We start from the raw sequence: 24,080 nt of genomic DNA, 5'->3' as shown, positions 1-24,080 counted from the left end.
GACTAAGCTTGTGTTTTTGATGTAGGAGGCAAGGCAGAAGGGAGAACAGTTGAGAAAAAGACAAAAAATGTCCTACCACCTGGGATTAAGCAAAGAGGATATATATGAAAGGAAAAGTAATTTCCTGAGGAGGAATAAACTGAGCTGTAAGAGAGAATTCTGTGACCTCGTTAATTAGACAGCGCCCTGCCTTGCTACCAGAGGGCGCCGATGGTCCAGGAGAGCTTGACCTCGTTAATTAGACAGCGCCCTGCCTTGCTACCAGAGGGCGCCGATGGTCCAGGAGAGCTTGACCTCGTTAATTAGACAGCGCCCTGCCTTGCTACCAGAGGGCGCCGATGGTCCAGGAGAGCTTGACCTCGTTAATTAGACAGCGCCCTGCCTTGCTACCAGAGGGCGCCGATGGTCCAGGAGAGCTTGACCTCGTTAATTAGACAGCGCCCTGCCTTGCTACCAGAGGGCGCCGATGGTCCAGGAGAGCTTGACCTCGTTAATTAGACAGCGCCCCGCCTTGCTACCAGAGGGCGCCGATGGTCCAGGAGAGCTTGCTGGCTTGCGGTCACAGGGCAGGTAGGACAAGGCATAGGGCGAGACCTCACTATATATGAAACCTAATGTGCTGGGTATGTAACTTGAAAGGTTCCTGTGTTTGGTGAAACTAAGTAGTCAATAACATGCCAAAGCAATGCATTACCAGAGGCAAAGGACAGATTAAAAAAAAAAAAAAAGTAATACTTACCTTTATTGCTAGTTTGGGTTTGATCCAATTCCTCTCAAGTTATTCATCAACCAACCAATACTTTGCAAGAGAAAGGAAATAGGTGCAATACGTCTTTCTTTATAGAAGTTTTTGTTTTTTAAACGGGAACAACTTGAATGGCCAGAAACCCTGAGATTCAGATTCCCAACAGGTACTTACCAAAATCTGAAGTTCTTTTTCCAAAGCCTCTTTCACTTGACTGACTTCACTCAAGTTTTCCTGAAGTTTATTAAGCATTAGCTCTTTTCCCTGCAGCTCTCTGGTGATGCTACTAGCCTAACATACAGAGTTACATGGTACAGAAACCAGTGAGCAAAAGGAAACAAAACAGAACGAGAAAGAAAACATAAAACAAATATAAAAAAATGTATGAGATACAAACATAACCAAACAAAACTGAAAGGAATAAAGGCATGGGTAAAAAGTCGTTTTGGTGTTTTTTTTGGTTTTTTGTCTTTAATTCTAAGAAGCCAATGACTTTTCATACAATCAGTTCTAGATAAGATTGCCCAATGGCTAATTTTAAATAATCAAAAGAGTATTTTTCTATACCTGAATTTGGACTGTCAGCATGCTCTAAAGCAGAGAGTACAGATGCTTACTTTCTAAATGAGACAGTTGAGCAATTTCATCTTCTGGACTTTAGAAAACCTTAAGACAGGAATGGTGGATTCCTGCGGACTGTGTTTCATTTTCTGTATTTCTGTACACGCTTAAAGTATTTCAACATTTAAAATAGAAAATAAAATTTTAAAAATGTACTACACAACAGTCGTTAGAAATTGGCTTTCATTAAGTCTTAATGTAAAAAAAGTAGACCAACACATTAGCTGCATATTCCATATTAATTTAATTTTTGTGTTTTGATTGGTATTTCAGAACCAAGTGAGGAGATTTGAGAAAAATTTCCTATGACTGTCATCTTCAACTAACGTTACTTAGCAATTTTTGCTGTTTGTCTGTCTTCACCTCTCCCCACTTAACCATCACAACCCTCCCTTCTTTGCCAATAGAGCAGCTTCTCCCGCAAAAAGCTCAGAACATTCAGCATCAATACCAGCGCCTCCACTAGCGGCAGGAGGACTGGGAAAAAGGGTTCCTTCCTTGAACAATCCTTAAAAATGAAGATGACATTTAGCAAGGCTAGTTAGTGAGAAAGGTAGCCAGTGAATGTCTCACATCATTTCCTATGCCTTGATCAAAAGCACACTTGTCCAGTCTTTCCTCAAAAAACCAGGGACTAGATCACATTCTCATCGTGACACAGAAAAAACTCCAATGAGACATAAGTAGCAACGCAAAGGGCTCCAGGCTCTTCACCTTCATTTTGCTGTGAACGTTATTCATCATAGCATGTTAATTCGCACCAGTCAAGTGCTCTCGGAGTTCACATTCTGTTTTACACGTAACCTTACGGACAAGGCAGTTATGTAGGTGGGAAAGGAGGAGATGATCTTACAAGTTTCTATCTTATTCTTTCAATTCATTCACCTCAATGCCATCATTTTTGGGGAGTTCTCTATTTTAAAAAGTTTATAGACTGGAACCAAGCTTAAACAGGAGATCACAGCAAGCCCAGAGATATAGTAATAAAGTATTCAGATACTAGGAAACCGGGATCAATCCACAGAGTTGAGCCATTATTTTCTCTAACCTCCTCAGATGAAACCATACTCAGAATACTCAGAAGATACTATACTCAACTGGGAAATTTGTTAGCACCAGTTTTAACTAAGTCAAGAATCTGGAGGATGAATTACCTCAACTGAAAAATAAGATACAATGCAAAATAAGAACAAGAAATGGAAAAGAAAAAGATGGAGGATGTTGATACAAACCTTGCCACTTTCAGCATTCTTTTCGATCTCTAAATTTTTAATCTGTTTCTCAGCTGCCTCAAGCTGCTGTCTAAGGTTCTCGATTTCCGATTTACCTTCGGAACTGGCTTTCCGAAGAGCATCAAGATCCAAGAGCTTGTCTTCGGCAGCCTTGAGCTGTGATGTAAAATTATCAATAACCTTGGTTTGTTCATTGCATTTGGCTTGTAGTACCTCTAGCTCCTTTACCTTTAGCTCAGCTTCCTGCAATTTGTTTAAGGTGTCCTCCATTTCTACTAGATGCTGGTCTTCCGCTTTGTCCAGCTTCGACTTGATGGCTTCCAGACTGTTCTCTTTCTCTTTCATGACTTTCATCAGTTTAGCCCTCAGGGCTTCGAGCTCTTTAGTGTAAGCGGACCTTTCCAAGTCTTGTTTATTCTGCAAATTTTCTATTTCGTGCTGGTAATCTAGTCTCATTTTCTCTATTTGCGTTTTTAACTCGGCAAATTCTGCCGTCTCCGTGCCGACCCCCTTGCTGAAGGACACCTTCAGCTCCTCCATCGCCTGCTGGTGGGATGCAATGGCGGTCTCCAGCCTGGACTTCCACAGAGCTATCACGTCCGAATTCTCCTTGTTGGCGTGATCAAGCTTGCTTTTCAGTGACTCGTTCTCTTTGGAAAGCTTCTCTGTGGTGGCCTGAAGAGCCTTTATCTCCTTCTGATGCGTTTCTTCCCGGGCTCCAAAATGCTCCTTCAGAGAAGTGATTTCTTTCTGATGGTCAGCATGGGTGGCTTCTAACTTTTCTTGCAAAGCGCTTATCTCTTGTAAAAGGGAGAGTGACATGTCAACATCCCCAGCAGGCTTACTGGACTCCAGCCTCCTTCGCAGCTCAGCTACTTCCTGTATTCTGAACGCTAGGTCTTTTTCTAGTTCCATTATGCGGGACTTTTCTGACACTGTGGCCACCTAGTATCAGCAAAGAAAGAGAGATCATTTAAATAACAAATCACTGATGATTTTCTTTAACCTTAAAGATCTTTAGTCACTACCCCAGCTCAGGCAGCAGTCAAGCCACCAAGAATGTCTATGTGTTAATCTAGTTGTGATAATGGCTTAAGCCCAGTTCCGGGAGCTCCAAATCAAATTTATAGTCTTTGGCAAACTTTTCACCATTTTGAGATGCTAAAGGAAAATAAAATTGAGTTTAACTCACCCCCAAAATATTTCTTTTCCCTTTAAAGAACCTTAATCAGGAAAGTACCCATTAACTGTAGTAAGTTAATAGAAACAGTACCTTTCAAGGTTCTCTTACATCTGCCTTCTGGAAGAAGAATCCTTATTTTGCCTACTTCAACCAAGGTGTATGAACGTTTGTCTATCTGATGGAAGTGACTTTACAGAAGTGTGCTGTCCCGTACAGCAGCCACTAGCCACACGTGGCTACTCAGCCCTTGAAACGTGGCTCCAAGTGTCAAATATACATCAAATAATGAAGACACGGGAAAAACAGAACATATCTTGTTAATAATTTCTTTCTCTCTCTTTTTTTTTTTTTTTTGGCCACACCACGTGCCTTATGGGATTTTAGTTTCCTGACCAGGGATCAAACCTGGGCCCTTAGCAGTGAGAGCGCGGAGTCCTAACCACTGGACCGCCAGGGAATTCCCAATAATTTCTTATATTGGTTACATGATGAAGTGATAATAGTTTGGATATATTGGTTTAAATAAATAAAATATATGATTAAATTAATTTCACCTGCTCCTTTTTACGTATTAAAAAAGTATGTTAACGTGGGTACCAGAAAATTTTTAATTATATATATGTGGCTCATGTCATAATTCTGTTGGATAGCACTGGTGTTAAAGGTGTAAAAATATCTATGAAATGTTTCAGTGAATACCATGACAACTGTAGAAAAAAAGCCTCAAGTGGATAAAGAAGAACTAATTTACTAACCTTTTTTAAAAAGGACAAAGAAAGAATGATTACTTACCTGCAATGATACATAAGAATCTTATACAGAGTCCCTCCCCCTTTTAGATTTTATAATTCCTTCACCATCTTGACGTACATGTCTCGCTCCCCTAACCCAGTGGTTCTCCGACCTTAGTGTGCGTGTGAGTTGCCTGGGACGTGTGTCTACGGTGCAGGCCCAGTTCCTCCCACGTGTGCTGATTCTACCTGAGCTCTGGGACAGAACCCGGGAATATGCTGCTATTTAAACTCATACCCCCAGGACGAGGAAAAACACTTTCCTGACCTGCGTCCTTCTGTTCTTAGGAAGTTATTTCCCTCTGCTGTTACGCAGTAAGTTTAGTATACAAAATATGTGGGAAATGGTAGCTTTGGGCATAAAAACTAATTATTGGACTAACCTGGGAAATAGAAGGGAACTTGAATGATTTAAAGACATCAGTGAATCCCAAATTTCATGGATCAAAAGTCCTCCGGAGTGAAGGCTCCGCTCCCTCACTGCCTTTATCGGGACAGAAGGTAACGCGTGTGTTTTTCCTTCAGCCCCTCTGTCCACTTACAGGCTGTGAGATGGATAAAGACTAAAGTGTCCACCAAGAACAAGAAAATAAAGCACTTGGGGCTCCAAAACTGCATGATCAAATCATTAAGTATTTCAGAGCTGGCTATAATTGTTGTGTTTCAGGGTTACAGGTGCTTCAAAGACGTTAATTCATTTACATAGTTTTTTCTGGGGTGGAGGTGGGGAGTCCACAGATAAGGTGCATTATTAAACCCCACTGCTACAAGATTCATAACATAAATAACTTGAATCCAACAGGGCACTAATTCTTAATCAGTCACAACAAAACCGTCAAACTGAGGAAATACCAAGTAAAAAATAAGGGAAAATAATAAATAGTGTGGTTATGCAGCATTTTCACAGCACTTCCATTTTTTAATTTTATTTCCCAAAATCTGCCCTCAGGCAAAACTATCTATGTGTCTGCCTTTCCCACCATAAAAACCAGGTATCATTTCTTATTCTTGCTAATGTTTCTACAGCGCCAAGCACACTGTTTATAAACTGGGCTTACTGGCTTAGAGGAATTCTAAAGCACTTCCCAAAAAGGAATGCAGGTGATGGGAAACTTAGATGGGTCAGTGGTTAGTTGCACACTTGGCAAACCAAGAGTGAGGATCGACAGGAGACAAGGCTTGTTATAGGAAGATGACAGATTGCTTAAATCTGAAATACTTAAATAAACATGCTGTGAACGGATGCCTTCTTTTCCACAGAAAACAAAAACAAAAAAAATCAAAATTGTTTGCTGACAAAGCTGTAAGGGAGATTTGTTCAGAAGTAAAAAAAAAACATCCTTACTTCAATAGCCAGCCACAGCACGGGAGCTCAGTCTTACTATTAGTCCCTTGTATTTCCCAGATCAAGTCTTTGGCTCTCGGGTAACAAAGAAACGGCACCAAACTACCAGGATTTTTTTTCTTACCAAATACACAGACGATATCTTTAGTTTTGAGGCCGACTGAGAACATTTTCTTTCTCTTAAAAAATACAAACTCATGACTTAGAGAAGAAAAATTACTCGATTTTCTAGATTTTTTTAGATCAATGATTTCTCAAGAAGAGAAATTTCTACAAATACTAATAATTCAAAAGGAAAAAAATCAGGATACCAAATTTCATCAGAGACAGAATAATTTTTGAAATTTTAAAATTAAGGATCTGGGTGATTTAGCTATTAACAGTCAAATTTGTGATTTAAAAGGTATATAATACATACATGTTTTCTTATATGTGACTCAGATTAGTTCTTAAATCTTTTATCACAAAACTACTTCCATAATAGACAGACTCCATCCTGTAGTGGTTAAGAGCACAGACTCTGGGGTCAAATGGCCCAAATACAAATCCTGGCCCCACTATCTCTATTAGCTGTGTGACCTTGGACATATTATTTAACCTCTCCGTGCCTCGGTTTCCTCATCTGTAAAATGGGGACAATACTACTACCTCTCCCCTGGGGTTGTGGTGAGACTGAATAAGTTAATACTTGTAAAGTGCTTGGAATAGTGCCTGGCATAAAGTAAGCAATATATGGGTGCTTAAATACATAAATAAGTGAAAACATGACTAATGCACTGGCTCTGAGGGTCAAACGCAGTGAGCTGGGGGTTGTAAGAAGCCATTCTGTTCCCAACACACTTTTTCCTCCTGACCCCTGAGATTCTAACCTACTGGGTAACAGAAATGCAAAGAGATCAGGTGCGAAGAAAAAAAGACAGCTGGGGTGAAAGTCCCTAACTCTCATTCAAAAAGAGCCAATGTTTCAATTCCCTTTGCCTAAGAGGCCAGGGAAGAAGGCAGGAAAAGAGAGCTAAAGTGAAACCACAAAAAATTATTTAGAAAACCCACTAGGAATATGAGAACAAGAGGACAACTGACTGCCGGTGCAAACTGGAGAAAGGTTATTTCCCGGTATGAATACAAAGAACCTCAAATGCAGCTGTGGACGTCCATGCAGTCTACACGGTCACAGAGTTTCGGATCTTGATGTTGGTTGAGTTAACCAAAGGGGAATGAATCTTCACCTTGGACAAAAGGTTCCACACAAAACACCTGTGCCCACCCGTCAGCCTACACTCACGAGCACCTGGGCGGCGCCAAGGCCAAACTCGAGTCGAACCACTGGGTCAAGGCTTGGGCCCACTGCAGGGCCGGTCACCCGCGGTGTCCACCGTTCGCAAACATGGGTCTGCTTCATTAAATAGTGAAAGCCATTACCCTAGTGTCTTCTAACTCCCTCTGGAGTTTGCCAGCTTTGGTCTTTTCATAGAGCAGGCTCTGTTCAAGCTCCTTAATGCGGGCGTGCTCCAGTTTGGTCTGCGTCTGTCAGCAAAAAGGAAGAGGAAGAAACACAACAGTGCCACCGTGACATGCCAGCGCAGGAGGAGAGGGCGCGGCACGCGGGCTGAGCCGGCAGTACCTTCCGCCGGAGGATGGACAGAAAGGGTGACGGAGGGGGGATGAGGGCGGACTGAGGTGAAGAGGCTGGGGGGTGAGGATGAACACTATGGCCGAGAGGATGAGGCGGGCAGGGGACACGAGCTAGTCTACTGAGAAAGAACAAACGGAAAACGCATGAGGCAAGGTGAAAAGTGTCAGAGGCATGCAGCCGAATATAAGTTATATTGATAAGTGAAGTTTATCAGCACACATTAGAATAGTTAATATTCCTCTAATCTATCATGTTCCCTCCCCCCCACAACAGCGACTTGACATTAATGTGTATGTAACTGACTCAGTGACTTAAAAAGTAAATTGACCCTCAAAATGATCATTATCACCCAAATATGGAAAAGATAACGTCATAAGTCTGTAAGTGTTCAGTTAGTCCCTACAGCAGATCTTTGCACTTTGGCGTACAATTTGACGTGAGCAAGGGTCAAGTATTAAACCTAACGAAGGAAATCTAGGACCTAGAGCTAAGGAAATCACACCAGTGGCCTTTTGCTGAGATGAGTGAGAAGGGTCTGAGATTCTTAGCAACATTCCCATATATGACAGGCAAGGAGCCACTAAAGCTCTCATTTCTTTCCAAGGGTGGACTTTCCAAAGACTGTTGCCATAAAACAAAGTGGGGGGGATCTGATTTAAAAGAGAAAATTCAGCAATAATTATGCTTGAGGGCCTCCATCCCTGAGGTTCAGAGCAGGAGAAAAGCTGAACCGCAACTGGTAAGGGGCTCATAATCTTGATCCTAAGACAATTCATTCTTCTCAGTTCAGAGGTAAGAAATGGTGACTCAACAGAAAGGCATGAGTTTCAACTCGATGCAAAAAGAGCCGGTAAGGTCTTCACATGTTTCAAAACCTCAGACTCCCCATCATCACTTACTTACATGGAAGCTGATGGAGAAGCCAGAGGGCGACCTCTTTCTAACAGGCTTAAGTGCATCAGAATCTTAATCAATTTGAAATAACCTAGGTCAGTCTGAATGGACCTCTTTCCCCACTCACCTCTCCCACCCAAGAGGTTATCAACTGATAAAACCTGTTGACAGAGCTGCTCCCAGCAGCTTCTAGTTATTTTGTGGTTCCAACTTGTCGGATCTATCAGTCTGGACAATTAAGGGCAACAAGGAAATGACAACAAACTCTAAAGTGACAGAAGGGAGTGCAAAGCTTAAGCACGAGGTGGAATGTTTTACGTTATAAACATCTTTGCTCACTCCAGTGGTACTCTGGGGATTTCAGTGCATTCAAGAGGTCAGTTTGCTTGTGAATCAGGTATAAAAAAACCATCATAGAATATTTAAAAAGTAAATAAAAATTTTTTTGTAAAAATTCTTCACCTGCTTCAGCTCTTTACATTCAACAAAAATAATGAAATAAAATTCAAAACCTAATTGTCTGGGTAGTCCCCTTCGTCCATATGTACCTTAGACAGAGGTTGTTCAATTTACCTGCTTTTACAAGAAAAGAATCTAATCCAGATCTACACAGTTGGGGTCACAGCCTCAAGAACAGAAATCCAAAATTAACAGGAAGAAGCCAAAGGCAACGGAACCTTTCTTCCCTTGACACTGAGTTCAGTGTCCTCTGGGTGAAAGGTCACTACTTCCAGATAAAAAGCAAATACCCACTGAATGTGATCTTCTCCCCATTCCAAGATCCTCCAGGTGCCTCCTGACTGGTGAGAGTGCACACGAATGATCTGGGCTCTAACAGCTGTACTTGGTCAACTACCAGCAAGGAAGCTAGTGATCCGCTTCCCTTCCACGGTATGTGGTAAAAACGTTATGCTGAACAGGACAACCCTCCCATTAAAATGATTCCTTTCTTAGAATAGGACAGAGTATCCCAAGAGGAGAGCTCTGGGGCAGGGGATTGAGAGGGAAAGCCAAGGCTCCGCGAGAAGCGCACAGGAGAGGCGGGAGGGAGTCCCATGCAGACTAGCTCCGGAGGTAGCAGGAGCCTGTTTTGGAAGCAGAGAAGAGACCCAGATCACTGAAGGAGCTTCACAAAAAGGAGACCTTCAGAACGGAGGCTTTTTAAAAAGTTCAGTCTCGAGTTGTCTAGTTCAGCTGCCGGGAGGTGGTGGGAAGAAAAATTCTTTGTTTTAATCTTGTTCTCTTGTGGTGGTACCTCAAAGGAAGAAGTTTTTAGGTTTTTCTCAATTGGCATCTCAGCTGGCAGGGTACGCCGAGAAGCCGTGCTTCTGAGGCCACTCTGGTACCATCTGAATTGGGTGTTTGATCCTAAACAGAGGGAGGAAGGAAAAAAAATACACCTCCGTGCCTAGTGGCACTGCTACTAGAAAAATCTCGCTTCAAGAATAATAAATTTAAAATACACAACGTCTTCACTGAAGAATGCTTGCCTCTAGCCTCAAACTAGGGAAAGCACTGCCCCAACAAAACTGAAGTTTGAATTTCTCGTCAGCTGCACTGGCAGCCATTGGCCAGCAGTGGGCGCTCACACAAAAGGCAATCAGTCTGGGACTCGATTCCTTTATTTTCATGGGAATAAATTAAACTTGGGGAAACTTTCCCCCAAAATTTCTGTAACAACTTCATCTAATATGTTTTATGTTTCAGTCAGGTATCATCTATTTTGGAATAATTCTATTAAAACTAGAAGGCATTATGAATTAAGGGAAGAAGGCCGGGCCCCATACAAAATTCTTTTCTTTCTTTTTGCCGAAATTCTTTATAGAAGAAACGTGTGCCTATGTGTTAAACAAATGGGTTTACAGAACTTAGTCATTACATACAATTTCTTCAGGATTCAAATGTAACTGCTTTGAAAGCCCACATGCACAGAAATATTAAGGACAATGTCTCAAGATCAGATTATGCAGTTAGTATTTGAGTATATCAATAAGCATTTTAATCTGTAATCAATCTGTGTTAACAAGGGAAATATCCACACAGTTAAGTGCCCTCTTACATTCTCAGGATCTTCAGAAATCTGGCTCTTTTGCTATCAGTAAAAAAATAAAAAAATTAACAACAAAAGAGAGATTCAACTAAAGTTTCAATATGTGTTAGGGTTTCAAAATAACTCTGATTAATTACAAGTTTACCAGACAGACTAGCCTAGCCTAGTGCTGATGTAAACATTTTAACTGCCCCTCCTCAAAACATCATAGGCTGTATTTGACATGAATTAGATGATGATATGAAACTTCTAATGAGACTTTGGGGTGTTTTTAAATGGATGAGAACAAACACAAAAGTCAGCTAAACGACTGTGATTCTACATGAAATGAGGGAGGACGATACTCATCAAATTACTGATAAGCCAATAAATTCTGGGCCTTATAAAACTGGAACTCAGAATATGTTTCCCTTATTCTTCATTGACTGTAAAGATACATTTATTCCCAAAGAAATCAGAGTTCTTATTTGGAAGGGCTCTTGAAATTGAAGCGTGGTGAGGGCAATCAATAGACTAAAATTGCAACAGTAGCAAAAATGTGTATTCTGAGAACTGCACAGACAAGTGAAACTTTTACTAAAATATTACAGATTAAAGTACCAAAAAATCTGCAAATTTGAAAAATTTTAAATTTATATTTGTCATACATCTAGCAGCGGTTTGAAAAGCATCGAAACCATTTAATTCTGGTGTCTTATTAAAAAACTAATATGAATGACTGTTAAGAGAGAGAAACTTGATGCTAAAGGTCAATCTCTGTGAATTTAAAATATGCCATGGAATAAAAGAAGTTGAAATAAAATTGTTCTTTTTCTGGTAATTACTAGAAAAAAAAAAATCAATTACTAGAACATACATTTATTGTCTGTAGGGTTATAGAGGATTTATCCTGCTCAACTGAAAAGCAAAGCTGAGATTGTTCTGAACTATCATGGTGAAATAAAACAATGTTCTTTAAAATGCCATTTCTGATCATCGGAGGAATGTGTAGAGTCTCACTTAGGACACACTGCCAGATTTATGACTTGATTAACTCCAATTCAAGGTTTTGAATTCTGAGGCATGAGAAAAGGGTAGTAAAAATTTTACTCGGCCACCGGAGTCGGGACGGCACAGTGACAGGTTCGAGGGCAGCCACAGCCCACAGGCCAGAGGCCGGGGTTCCTGCCGCCCCCTCTGCTGCCTGTTCTGACCACAACGATTTTATCCGTATTTCTGAATACTGTACCCATAAAGGCTTGTAGAGAGGTGGTGGGGTTTTACCTCAAGATCGCCCTTAGTAATTGATTCTTCTTCAACCCGGAACTGAAGGTCCTCAACCTTCCTGTGGAATAAAATCAAAACAAAACACCTGAGAAAGTAACTAAGAAAACACCTCTGCCTTATCTCAAAATTATATATATATATAATCAATGCCCTGATGAATTTAGCAGATGATGATGGAAAGAAATGCCTTAGAGACATAGAAAATAAAGAAATGCATCTTTAAGCCTCTGGTTTATAAATCTAAGAGCTCTTCTCTACTTGGGAAACTCTAAAGTTTTATCCAGGTATGGATTCCAGAAGGGATGAGGTAAGAGTTGAGAAAAAGCAACTGGTTCCCCAGGTCACAGCCACCAGAAATGGATCTAATCAAGACAAGATCAGCCTGAAAGGAAAAGGTTTGATTACCACAGAAACAGGTTTGAGAATGGAAGTCTGTAATTTCTATTTTCCAATAACAGAACACAGGGGAAAGTGGCACAGAAAACAAATCTCTCTTTATACCACCCCACATCAGGCATTCTAGGGTGAGGTTAGCAGAGATACTACCCATGCAGAGATCCCTAGGACAACACAAGTACTTGTTCCAAGAGTGGGAGAATAAGGCTGTGAATAATTTGGGAGAGAGGCAATCAAGGATCCTATTTCTTTGCTTCTAAAATGCACACTTCTTTTTCACATTTAAAAATCTCTGATATGGCATGTGGGTTTCAATTAATGCCATCACAAAGTCAATGAAATAGGATACTAGGAAGATCTACAAAATCTGGGTAACACCCACATTGTGAATCTTTACAAAATTGGATGTAAGAGAAGGAAGAAAAGGAGGACAAACCTACATGCAAAAAAAAAAAAAAAAAAAAAATCTTTCAAATTCACTAGCATTTCTAACAAAATTAAGAATAAAAAAATTCTACTCGGTTAAGTCAGAAATATAATCATAGGTTAAAGCCCTCAAGCTTACTGGAGAGCTGGGGGACATTTCTACTGCCCAGAAGTCAGCAGAGCAAGAGCCGGTTTAAAAAGAGAAGCAAGTGGTGCAGATGCCTTGGCCTTCAGAAGGGCCTGGAAGGGTCTGTCACTATGTCTCGCTCACTCGTAGCCATTTTTAGGATGCAAGGAGAACTTCCTGTGTAAAGTGCTTCTCTCTCCAGTGGGACAGCCATTTCCCTGGTAAGGCACTGTTATTACCCCCCTGTATCCCCCAGCGCAGCAGTGCGTGTGACCATCCTAAAGACCCCTGCATGACATCGCTGCGATCAGAAATGACAGGAGATGGCATTAAGTGCAACCGAGGACAAACAACGTCCCAGAGCCCAGAGACAGTCAAATCGTTTCCACGCAGACACTTTTCCCAGAGATCTTGTTCGCTCACGGCCTCAAAAGACCTTTTACAAGAATCAAACTTGCTTTCTCTGTCTCACACAGTTTAGCACCTGATTTCATCCTGACCTGGATAATTCTCTAATTGAGAGTTTTTGTTTTCCTATAAAGGTAGTGAGTTTCCTGAGGTCAGGGCCCCTCTGTCACCCCCCAGACACAATACGATTTCACTAGATATGCAGAAGGTGTTTCATAAATACCAGGTAACTGGGCCTAGAAAATCCTTTTTCCAGGAGTGGCTCTAGGTAGAAGCTGGGTTTGAATGAACTGACTCAGGCCATCCTCTAGAGGATGTTTGGCACACAGTAGGTGCTCAATAAATAGTTGTTAAATTAATCAGGGCACATTTAGCTGGTTCCAAACTTCTCAAAAAAAGTCAAATCAAAGCAAACCCTCCTCACACAGCATGAGGAGTTCAAGCTCCACTGAACACACAGAGAGTCCTTTGGTTCTAAGGGTTTGACACCAACAAGGCTGTTGATGGGCAAGTTCTCCCGAAGGCTGTTTAAAAGGAGGACAGTTTAGGGTCACCTTCTCTCCTCTTCAAGTTGGTTGAGAAGCTCCACCTTCTCCCTGTCAGCAGCTTCCACCATTGCTCGCAGCTGGTCCATCTTGGCCTCCAATTCCAGGACATGCTGGGGAAGGCAAGGGTGTCGGTGAGTGGCCTCCTTCTGACCCAGAGGCATGCCCAGGGATGCCTCCAAAGAGCTACGGCTAAGTGGTACCACTGCGGGTCGGCATTACTCAAAAAACCTTTCCACGTTAAAATGCCTTCTATGGTCTCTTATGATAGGTTATTCTCGGCAGCACCCCTGGGAGCTAGATGATGAAAATCCACGCCAGTATAGACATAGGGGGCAATGTCAAAACAACGCTCATCTTTTCTGAGCTGAAACTCGTACAAAGCATAATCTACAAAACAGGAGCTGTCACCACTGGTAAGGTCCTAGTACACAAGCTCACCTGACACAGACAGGCCAAGAGATCTGGATGTAAAGACCAAAAGAGTGCAGTAGACTCGAGAAGAACAGAAATTCATCTGTATGATGATGCAAATTGGTACCCCAGGGCAGAGCTTCCAAACAAGCCCAGCAGAGACATCTACGCTCCTTTCCAGCGCTCTCGAGACCAGCTCCCCAGCTCCAAGCACCGGGTACACCGTTCAACCTCCTCCCTCAATTTAGAAACCATCACGGTCTCTGCGACAAGATCAGCTTAGAACCTGTCACCACCTCTGCAACAAGGTCAGTGCCAGACTTCACCTGGTCGTGTCCGTCCCGGGCCAGAGCTAGCTCCTGCTCTATCTCCCCCACGTGGCTCGTGGCCTTGGCCACCTCCGCCCTCTCTAGATCCCGTTCAGCCAGCAGCTGTTCAATGTGCTGCTGCTTCTCCTTCAGGGCCTCCTGGAGGGCAGTGGTGCCGGAGATCTTCCTGGCGTAACGGGAGGAGGTTTCGGTCAACTGCAAAGGAAAGTTAAAGAAGTGAAGGGCGATGACGCTATCAGGGACGCAGGGAGGGAGCGGTGCATGCAGGCAGGTGTCTCCTCGGCAAAGCAAAAGCGCTGCCCCAGCTCGCAGGCTTGCCGAGGCTTGGGAAAGGCTTTTCATCGAGGAAACGAGACAGCGTGTGCCTCCTGTCTGTCAGTTTCACAAAGAACCCAGCAATGTAAAGAAGCCATGGAACAACCGGGAAGACGTTTAGAAGAAGTGGCTCAGAAGCAAAGGTGCCCTGAGCTCGGCTGACTGACAGGGCCGGGTAGGAATCTAAAAAATTCCTCAGAACCCAGGTAACAAACAAGCTTCTCTAGATTCCATTTCGGCCTGAGCTTCATGAATAGTTATCTTCTTGTTATGACAGTTTGGCCAATCTTTTGATCCTCAGAGTTCGGGATTAGACCTTTTTTTCAACTTCTTAAGCTTCTAAATACCATTACGTGACCAAGAGGTCACCCCTGGAGTCACAAACCTTCTTTCAACTGATTACGTGGTTGGATCTCTGTCAGGATTTTCTTCATCTTTGTTTCAAAATGAAAGGCAGAGGTGATTTCACCCAGGAATCCAGCCATGAGGACCTGAATCCCAGTCACCAGAAAAACTTACAGAGACAAAAGATTAAAAGGAAACCTGTATGTGCCTTCAAAAGCATGTGTGAGTGGGTGAATGAGTGTGCAAGTACACGTAAGAGAAAGGAGGAAAAAGGGCATGGGAGAGAGAAAAGGGGGGGAGATAAATCTGTGGAGAAAGAGAAGCAGGGGAAGGAAGGAGGGAGAAAACATGGGGACTGGAGAGGGAACGGGGGCAAAACAAGAGGTGAGGGAGAAAGAGTGGTGGGGTGAGGCGTGGAGAAAACGTGTTTCAGTGCTGTCACCTGTCAATCTCTGCTGTTTCACACACCCGACACCTCCTCAGGATGGCTAATCGTCATGTAAAAACACAGAGGACATAACCTTCCGTTAAATGTGAATAGGTAATGCGGGCAAGTTGAGTAACACTCTTCCAAGCTGGGCTCCGGGGGCTGGGAGGTGGTCCAGAAGAGGCCGCATCCCCTGGCAAGTGTCTGTCCAAGGCCATTTACTTAGCAATCACTGGCTCTAGGTCAACGCCGCTTGACTTCATCCTCTGCAGTCAAAAGCCTCACTTGCTGCTTGAAGGCTCTCCTCGTCCCCCGTCCACCTGAGCCCCCGGCCAGGACGCAGACCGACAGTGACGATCTGCTGTCAGTTCATAGTCAGGCAATTTGACAACTATGAGAGTAAAGTAAACCCAAATTGTCCTTCGCTGTTTCTATTTAGTGAAATTTCTTGACTTACTTAAATATATGGGGGGGAGGGGCATTCCTGTGCTCTCTTTTAACCATCTGACCTTGATTTTCCAATTTTACTATGCGGTTATACTTTCTCATACTAACATTTCTTCCTGAATACACTAAATCTGAGGTTCCCAAACCCTGCGCAGAGGTACACCCCAGGGTACTGCAGCTAACTCACAGGGAAACACAAGGAAACAGAGCGACACCTGTTGGATGCCATGCAAACTACCAGCTGGAGGCAATTCAGTTTCAACCTTGGATTGTACTACATTCCCTTCCGTAACGTCATGTCTTTCCGAAGCCGGGTTTTGGCTACTTCCAGACCAAAAGCAAGTACTGTGCAAAAGCCAATGTGGCACAGGAAGTGAGGGTGGCAGTGTCCAGTAAGAGTCCAAGGTCTGACAGGATATGCAGTGCCCAAGAAGAGCATGCAACCTAATACTAATTCATTGTGGTTATTTAAGAATGAATTAAAAATATTCTTTTTCCTTTCAATTAATGTGAACCATTTTTTTTTTTTTTGAAGAGCTACTAAATTGTTAGGACATAAATATTAAGTTGTTTGGACCTAACTACTTAATAAACAGAACTGTTAGCTATTTCTTTTGGCCTACAGGCACTGTGAAAAAATAACTGAGACTCTAAAGGTTCTGTGGAACCAGAAAGGTTGGGCACCTCTGTACTCAATTCTTTCAGAAGATCATTCTGCATTAAGGAATGTTCCCACTTTTTTATATATATATATACAAGGGATCACACATTGTTGAGATGCATTTTTAAGAAGTCACGCTTTCAATTACTCTGTATTTTTGGTATATTCTTTTATGGTGATTTTTGGTTTAGAAACTATAGCCACTCTATATAAAGAGATACAAAAACAAGCTGTTTTAGAAGGCAAGGAGACTCATTTCTCTTTTGCTAGTTTTCTTCAAAAGAAAATGAGGTGAACTAAGAGGAATCAGAACTGTTCTAAAAAGTAAGAGGACGGGTTGGGGGAGCAGGGAGGGCTTGGGTATCTCCAAAGAAATGGACACTTTATTACAACGTAATAAAAATTACACAAGAAATAATTCCTAATCCAGAGTAGATACTTCCACGGAATTGTTCCTGGATTAGTAAACTCGATGTCCGCTTTAGAGTCTGCTGACCCACTCTGAACAAGGCTTCGTCCAGAGGGGTTTCTTCATCCATTTCACTCAAACATTCAAAAAGTTCTTGACAAGCTTTCCTCATAAGTCCATTTGTAATTTTTCTGTTGAAGATGCAGACTTTTATATGCAAAATGACATAGTCCAAGCAGGTTATTTATTTTACCTGAACATAAGAGGAACAAAGTCCAGAGAAGCATAACCCCTACTTTAAAGAAAGACGCTTCCGCCGTTACCTTCCCCGCCCAAGGTCAATGGAGAGAAGGCAAAATGAGATCAAGGGCTAGCCGTTGCCTTCCCTGCCCAAGGTCAATGGAGAGAAGGCAAAACGAGATCAAGGGCCAGCAGCCTTACTGCCCGATCATGACACTTCACATTCTAACTCCTGTCTGTAGTTCATCGTCATAAGGCAGAGATCCTGAATTCAGTCTGGAGTACAACCTCATACTGCCACTTCAAATTTAAACAGTATTTGCCTCACTTCAAGTGAATAAACTAAAGGGCGGGGGTGGGAGGGGGGCGAAGCCAAAAAAGTCATTGCTTTGACGCTAAAAACAAGCATGACATTAACAAACAGAATGAGATGCTGCCTATTTTGATTCTGATGATTTTCTCTTGCTGATCTAAATGGGAAAGAGAGGGAGAAAGTAAGAGGGAGTGGGGGAAGGGGGAGATGGAGACAAAACAAAACATGGCTTTTCCTAGCATCCTTTCAAGTTCCCTAAGTTCCCCTCTGCATCCTCTGGCCTGAGTCAGGAACGCTCCACACACTAACTGCTTTCAGTGGGTTAGACTGTATGAACGCAATACTAAAATTCTAAGAACATGCCTTTTCTCAAAAGACTGTAGTTCCTAAAATTGTTTGATGTCAAAGAGAAAGAGACCCAGGTCCTTGAGGAAAAGGGTCCCTCCAATTTTCCTGTCCTTCTGATGCCAAAATAATTTCAGAATACTCAATCATCCCGTATGTTAGACTAAGTAGTAGTTACTACAGATTCACCAAGAACTGTGATATCTTAAAGTCTAAGGAACCTGAAAAGGGCTGTTAAAAAAATTCTTTATTTCAAACTTGTATTCTTGCGAGAGGGTTTTGTTTTGTTTTGTTGCAAAATTTGTAAGGACTTTCACAAGCTACAGAGAACATTTAGTACAAGGGCAAGGGGAGACTTAACATCTCCTAAAGCAAAGCAGGCACACCGACGGGGCGGGGGGGCATTTACAGTGCCTGGGACGCAGAGACACGCAGCGGGAGAAGGGAGCCTTACCAGTCCTGTCCGACTGGGCTTGCTGCTCACAGAGGAGGCCACAGAGCTCATGGAGCTGAGAGACGAGGCAGAAGGGCTGCGCGTCAGGCTGGCGGGTGTGGTCGCCATCACCCGCCTCACTGCAGCGGCCTTGGCTTTGGCTGGTGTGGTGGAAGGGAAGCCAATCCTGGTCACTTTGTGGACAGGAGCAAACAGGCCATATTTGGGTTGACACTGAAAATACCTTTAGGAGACAACAACAGGAACAGTAACAAGAAGCAACTTAATTACAAGAAATAACAACTATAACCGAAAAGCTCTCCTGACTCCTAACTCGTGACTGGTTTGCTGTGAATTTTACCAACCAGCTGGGGTGGTGCACCAGCCTGTGGCACTCACTGGTGTGCAAGCTGATAAATAACCACAATAATATATATATTTTTTAATTTATTATTTTTTAAAATTATTTATTTATTTTTGGCTGCACTGGGTCTTCGTTGCTGCGTGCGGGCTTTCTCTAGTTGTGGTGAGCAGGGGCCACTCTTCGTTGCAGTGCGTGGGCTTCTCATTGCGGTGTCTTTGCTTGTTGCAGGGCAAGGGCTCTCGGCACGCGGGCTCAGTAGTTGTGGCTCATGGGCTCTAGAGTGCAGGCTCAGTAGTTGTGGCGCAAGGGCTTAGTTGCTCCGCAGCATGTGGGGTCTTCTCGGACCAGGGCTCGAACCCGTGTCCCCTGCATTGGCAGGCGGATTCTTAACCACTGCACCACCAGGGAAGCCCCACAATAATGTTTTAGAAAACACACTAGGAAATAACAGTATGATACACAGAGATGGAATCACTCATCTGTTACTAAGATTCTAAGCAAAGGGAAGGTATTTCTACTATCTGATAAACACACAGCAGAGGAGTGATCTCACTTCATAAAACCTTGCCAAACAAAGGGCAAGAGAAATCAAACAAGCACCTAACTCTGGCAGGTTCACTCAAGTAAAGGTGGAGTAGTATCAACTGGTACTGACACTTGGAGATCTCACGACTCTAGTGAATTATAACATCTTAATATCAAGGATATCAATGATATGGCTTCATAATCGTTGCAGCACTAAGAGATTTTTTTTAATCTCCTCAAGGCATTATTATTGTATTTGGTACATAAGACCTATACGCTTATAATCAGTCTGTAAATATTTTATAAGTAAAATGTTAACTACAACACTTTATACTACTAACAATAATGCATCAGAGACCACAACTGTGCCCAAGGCCTTCAAAGCACCTGAAGTGTGGGAAACGCCTCTTGCATTCATCTGCATGACTTAACTCCCACGCTATCCCTGGGAGGTGAGAGTGGGGTTATCCTCACAGTGGAATAGGTGTGCCTGCCGTCAGTTCTCTTGCCACAGGACGGAATCCTTGTCACCAGGTATAAAGACACATTTTGCGTTCTCGTCCTAACAAGAGCAGCTTCCTTCTCCTCAATCCCCCTACGCTCCAACGCCCAGAAACTCATTCAGACGTTGACTGCTATCGAAGGGAGAGCAGCCAAAAGGATGATATAGTATTTCCTTTCTATTTTGAAAAATAAAATGAAAACACTATAGATGATACTATATTTGTAGAAACATGTCATTACACACTTGTCTAAATCCATAGAATGTATACCAAGAATAAACTGTAATATAAACTACAGACTTTGGGGGATAATGACGTGTCAATATAGGTTCATCAGCTGTAATAAATGGACCACTTGGGTGCAGGATGTTGATAATGGGGGAGGCTGTGCATGTGTGGGGCAGGGGGTAGAGGAGGGATATCTCTGTACCTTCCTCTCAATTCTGCTGTGAACCTAAAACTGCTCTAAAAAAAAAAAAGTCTTAAAAATAAATAGATAGGGCTTCCCTGGTGGTGCAGTGGTTCAGGATCCGCCTGCTAATGCAGGGGACACGGGTTCGAGCCCTGGTCCGGGAAGATCCCACATGCCGCGGAGCAACTAAGCCCGCGAGCCACAACTACTGAGCCTGTGTGCCATAACCACTGAAGCCCGTGCACCTAGAGCCCGTGCTCCGCAACAAGAGAAGCCACCGCAATGGGAAGCCCACGCACCACAACGAAGAGTAGCCCCCGCTCACCGCAACTAGAGAAAGCCGCGGGCAGCAACGTAGACCCAACATAGCCAAAAATAAATAAATAAAATAAATTCTAAAAATAAAATAAATAAATAGATAGATAGATAAATAAACCAAATGCTTGCTCAGAATCTATTCAGACGCATTGCACATATTACTAAAACAGTCAGTCAAAAGAAAGACTCTGATTCTAGTGGGGGGAAAAACCTGTAGATGAGTCTTAGGAAATAAAAGTGCAGCTCTTCAGAACACTCACGTCGGGGCTTCCCTGGTGGCGCAGTGGTTGAGAGTCTGCCTGCCAATGCACGGAACATGGGTTCGAGCCCTGGTCTGGGAAGATCCCACATGCCGCGGAGCAGCTGGGCCCGTGAGCCACAACTACTGAGCCTGCGCGTCTGGAGCTTGTGCTCCGCAACAAGAGAGGCCACGATAGTGAGAGGCCCGCGCACTGTGATGAAGAGTGGCCCCCGCTTGCCGCAAATGGAGAAAGCCCTCGCGCAGAAACGAAGACCCAACACAGCCATAAATAAATAAATTAAAAAAAAAAAAATGCAAACCTTTAAAAAAAAAACAAAAAAAAACCACTCACGTCCATTTTATTATACACGGTTGGTGGGATCGGCTTGAGCACCTTTACATGCAAGAGGGAGACGAGATTCCAACTGCAAACAAACCTTGTTCCAGCGACAGCCCCATCGTTCTTCCCAAGAGGCTCATCCAACTCCACACCACACCACTCCCCCTTGGCGAAGTCTGTCTCCCCAAGAAACCGGACGACGCCAGCCTTCGTGCCACCAACCTGGAAGAAGAGAACGTTAAAAGGAAGAGATGAACATGATTACAGTTTCACAGCTTAATCCTTTGCAGTTGCAGCCAGTACTGTGTTCCATCATTTCTATAAGCAGCTCTTCTCTTAACCTCCTCTCCAACTCTTCAAAGAGTTCTCTCCAAAGGTTAGCAAAGTTCACCTGGGTGGCTTCTGTCGCCAGAGTGATCCGATACCTGAGATAGTCCAATAATGAAATCGCCTAGGTGATGTGCAGTCATCAACATTTAGTCGAATTAAAAAAATACCTTATTACTCCAGAGGGAGGTTCCTGCTTCAAAATAAATATTTGCTACAAAAATAAAACCCCTACGTCATTAAAGAAAAACAAAATTCATGCATAATCCACTGTAACAATTGCTGTGTTTATGTTCCCAAACTTCCTTTACATCATTATCCAGGTAAAGCAATAACACATACATATTAAAGACAAATACTCGGGCTTCCCTCGTGGCGCAGTGGTTGAGAGTCTGCCTGCCAATGCAGGGGACACAGGTTCGAGCCCTGGTCTGGGAGGATCCCACATGCCGCAGAGCAACTGGGCCCGTGAGCCACAATTACTGAGCCTGCGCGTCTGGAGCCTGTGCTCCGCAACAAGAGAGGCCACGATGGTGAGAGGCCCGCGCACCGCGATGAAGAGTGGTCCCCACTTGCCGCAACTAGAGAAAGCCCTCGCACAGAAACGAAGACCCAACACAGCCAAAAATGTATAAATTAATTAATTAATTAAATAAAATTTAAAAAAAAAAAAGACAAATACTCACACATCCACACACGTGAAATGTAAATTCTTTAAAATATTTAAAATATTGATATTTTCCGCCGTGAGGCTCTCCATTTCTTCACAACTATTAAAATGACTGTTCTTCACATTTTATTTTACGTGAACTGTTCAAAGCTGTGAATCTTTTTAAATGTCTCTTTGTCCCAGCTGTTGTTTGATATAACATGCAAACATTATTTCCAAAATTATCCCATCAGCATTTATTACTTCTTCCTTTGCCATTATTTTTCTACTTCAAATACTCATTTTATCATATTCTCTCTGACATGCACATAAGAACAGATCTGAGTCTTTTTACAGTTTCAAAAGTTCAATATCTGTGCTACTGCCCTGGAATTTTGATTACTGCTACTTCACAACCTGCATGATATTTCCTAGTGCTGGTTTCCCTTACTACTATTATTCTTCAGAATACTGATTTTCTTACTTTTAGCTAAGCTTCTTTTTTTAAAATTTTTTGGCTGAGCCTCATGGCTCGCGGGGTCTTAGTTCCCCAACCAGGGCTCGAACCTGGGCCCCGGCAGTGAAAGCACAGAGTCCTAACCACTGGACCACCAGGGAATTCCCTCTTTTTCCTTAATTAAAAAAAATTCCCCAATTATACAAGAGGCGAGTCACCTCAGGCAATTAAGAACATTATGAACAAAAAATAAATGTTATTCCTATAATCTCAACACCCAGGGACAGTCACTGCTGACATTTTGGTTCATTTTCCCTGCTATTTTAGGGCAGCTGTTTAATATCCACAGTACAGATGTATCACGATATGTACCTTACTCATTTTTCGTTTGGGATGTTCACCTTTTTCTTACTGATTAAAAAAGTAATTCTTTATAATGAATTAATTCTTGAATAGCGAATACATTCTCATGGTTAAAAAACTTTTAAATGTAAGTATGTATCCAGGGAAAAGCCTCTCTTACTAAACTCCTGTCCCTAACTCTCCAACCCTCCCCATCACAGGTAGCCACTGCTATTGATGTATAGTGTATCCTCCTCCCAGCATTTCTTTATGCATATAAAGGCAAATGCTGGGGCTTCCCTGGTGACGCAGTGGTTAGGAATCCGCCTGCCCATGCAGGGGACACAGGTTCGAGCCCTGGTCCGGGAGGATCCCACATGCCGCGGAGCAACTAAGCCTGCGCGCCACAACTACTGAGCCCGCGTGCCACAACTACTGAAGCCCGCGCGCCTAGAGCCTGTGCTCCTCAACAAGAGAAGCCACCGCAATGAGAAGCCGACGCACCGCAATGAAGAGTAGCCCCCACTCGCCGCAACTAGAGGAAGCCCACGCGCAGCAACGAAGACCCAACGCAGCCAAAAATAAATACATTTTTTAAAAAAATGAAACGTTAATTCATATTTTTACTCCTCCCTTTCATTTTTACACACAAAAAATGAGCTCTCTTGCACCTGTACTACCTGAGCTGCCCTGCACCTCGCTTTACTCCACATCAAGACACAGAGAACGCCCTCCTTGTGTTTACAATTGCACGTCATTCCACTATACGGGTTCACTCCAGTTTATTAAATCAGCCTCCACTGGGAGACATTTAGGTTATGTAGGTTTATTGATTTAATAAATTTAAAAATCATTTTGGTTAATTAAAAAAAAAAGTCCAGTGGGATCGTGTTAAATGTAGATTTACCTTGGGAAGGTAACTTATTTTATCGATCTTCACAAGGAACCAGCTTTTCAGTCTTTCCTTTTTGTTTTTAATGTTCTCTATTTTATTTAATTCACTTTTTATCTCACTATTTCCTTTTTTCCCACTTCCTTGTGGTTTATTACTCTTTCCTTCCTAACTTCTTAAGACCAATACTAATTTGCTTTTTAATACCAAAGCTATTTGGTGCTAATTTTTCTCTGAATATAGTTTTCTATGAGTTTGGGATGATACACATTTTTTTCCAGCTCTATTTAAGCTTTGCTGAAGATGGAAAACGTTAAAGTCTCAAAGCTATATACTTTTCCTCTGAAAGACAAACTCTTTGTGAAACTGA

At 42.6% G+C, this 24,080-nt stretch overlaps 1 protein-coding gene across 13 annotated transcripts in view; it reads right to left on the bottom strand.

Annotated features, from left to right (window-relative positions):
- Positions 1 to 24,080, bottom strand: part of CLIP1 (CAP-Gly domain containing linker protein 1) — a 125,735-nt gene that overhangs the window by 49,784 nt on the left and 51,871 nt on the right. For 5 of the 13 annotated variants that reach the window (XM_036823897.1, XM_036823884.1, XM_036823888.1 and 2 more), the window contains exons 4-12: positions 21,141 to 21,265; positions 18,362 to 18,584; positions 14,403 to 14,600; positions 13,672 to 13,775; positions 11,758 to 11,818; positions 10,504 to 10,536; positions 7,337 to 7,441; positions 2,599 to 3,543; positions 920 to 1,036 (exon numbers count right to left, since the gene is read on the bottom strand). In XM_036823897.1, coding sequence (XP_036679792.1) covers positions 920 to 1,036; positions 2,599 to 3,543; positions 7,337 to 7,441; positions 10,504 to 10,536; positions 11,758 to 11,818; positions 13,672 to 13,775; positions 14,403 to 14,600; positions 18,362 to 18,584; positions 21,141 to 21,265 — 1,911 coding nt within the window. The remainder of the gene's footprint in view (positions 1 to 919; positions 1,037 to 2,598; positions 3,544 to 7,336; positions 7,442 to 10,503; positions 10,537 to 11,757; positions 11,819 to 13,671; positions 13,776 to 14,402; positions 14,601 to 18,361; positions 18,585 to 21,140; positions 21,266 to 24,080) is intronic. The other 8 variants (XM_036823890.1, XM_036823889.1, XM_036823892.1 and 5 more) reach the window with 6 other exon arrangements.

This window comes from Balaenoptera musculus, chromosome 14 (genome assembly GCF_009873245.2).
Source record: "Balaenoptera musculus isolate JJ_BM4_2016_0621 chromosome 14, mBalMus1.pri.v3, whole genome shotgun sequence".
Taxonomy (NCBI): Eukaryota; Metazoa; Chordata; class Mammalia; order Artiodactyla; family Balaenopteridae; genus Balaenoptera; species Balaenoptera musculus.
The sequence above is the reverse complement of the archived record's forward strand: the minus strand, read 5'-3'. Positions and strand labels throughout refer to the sequence as shown.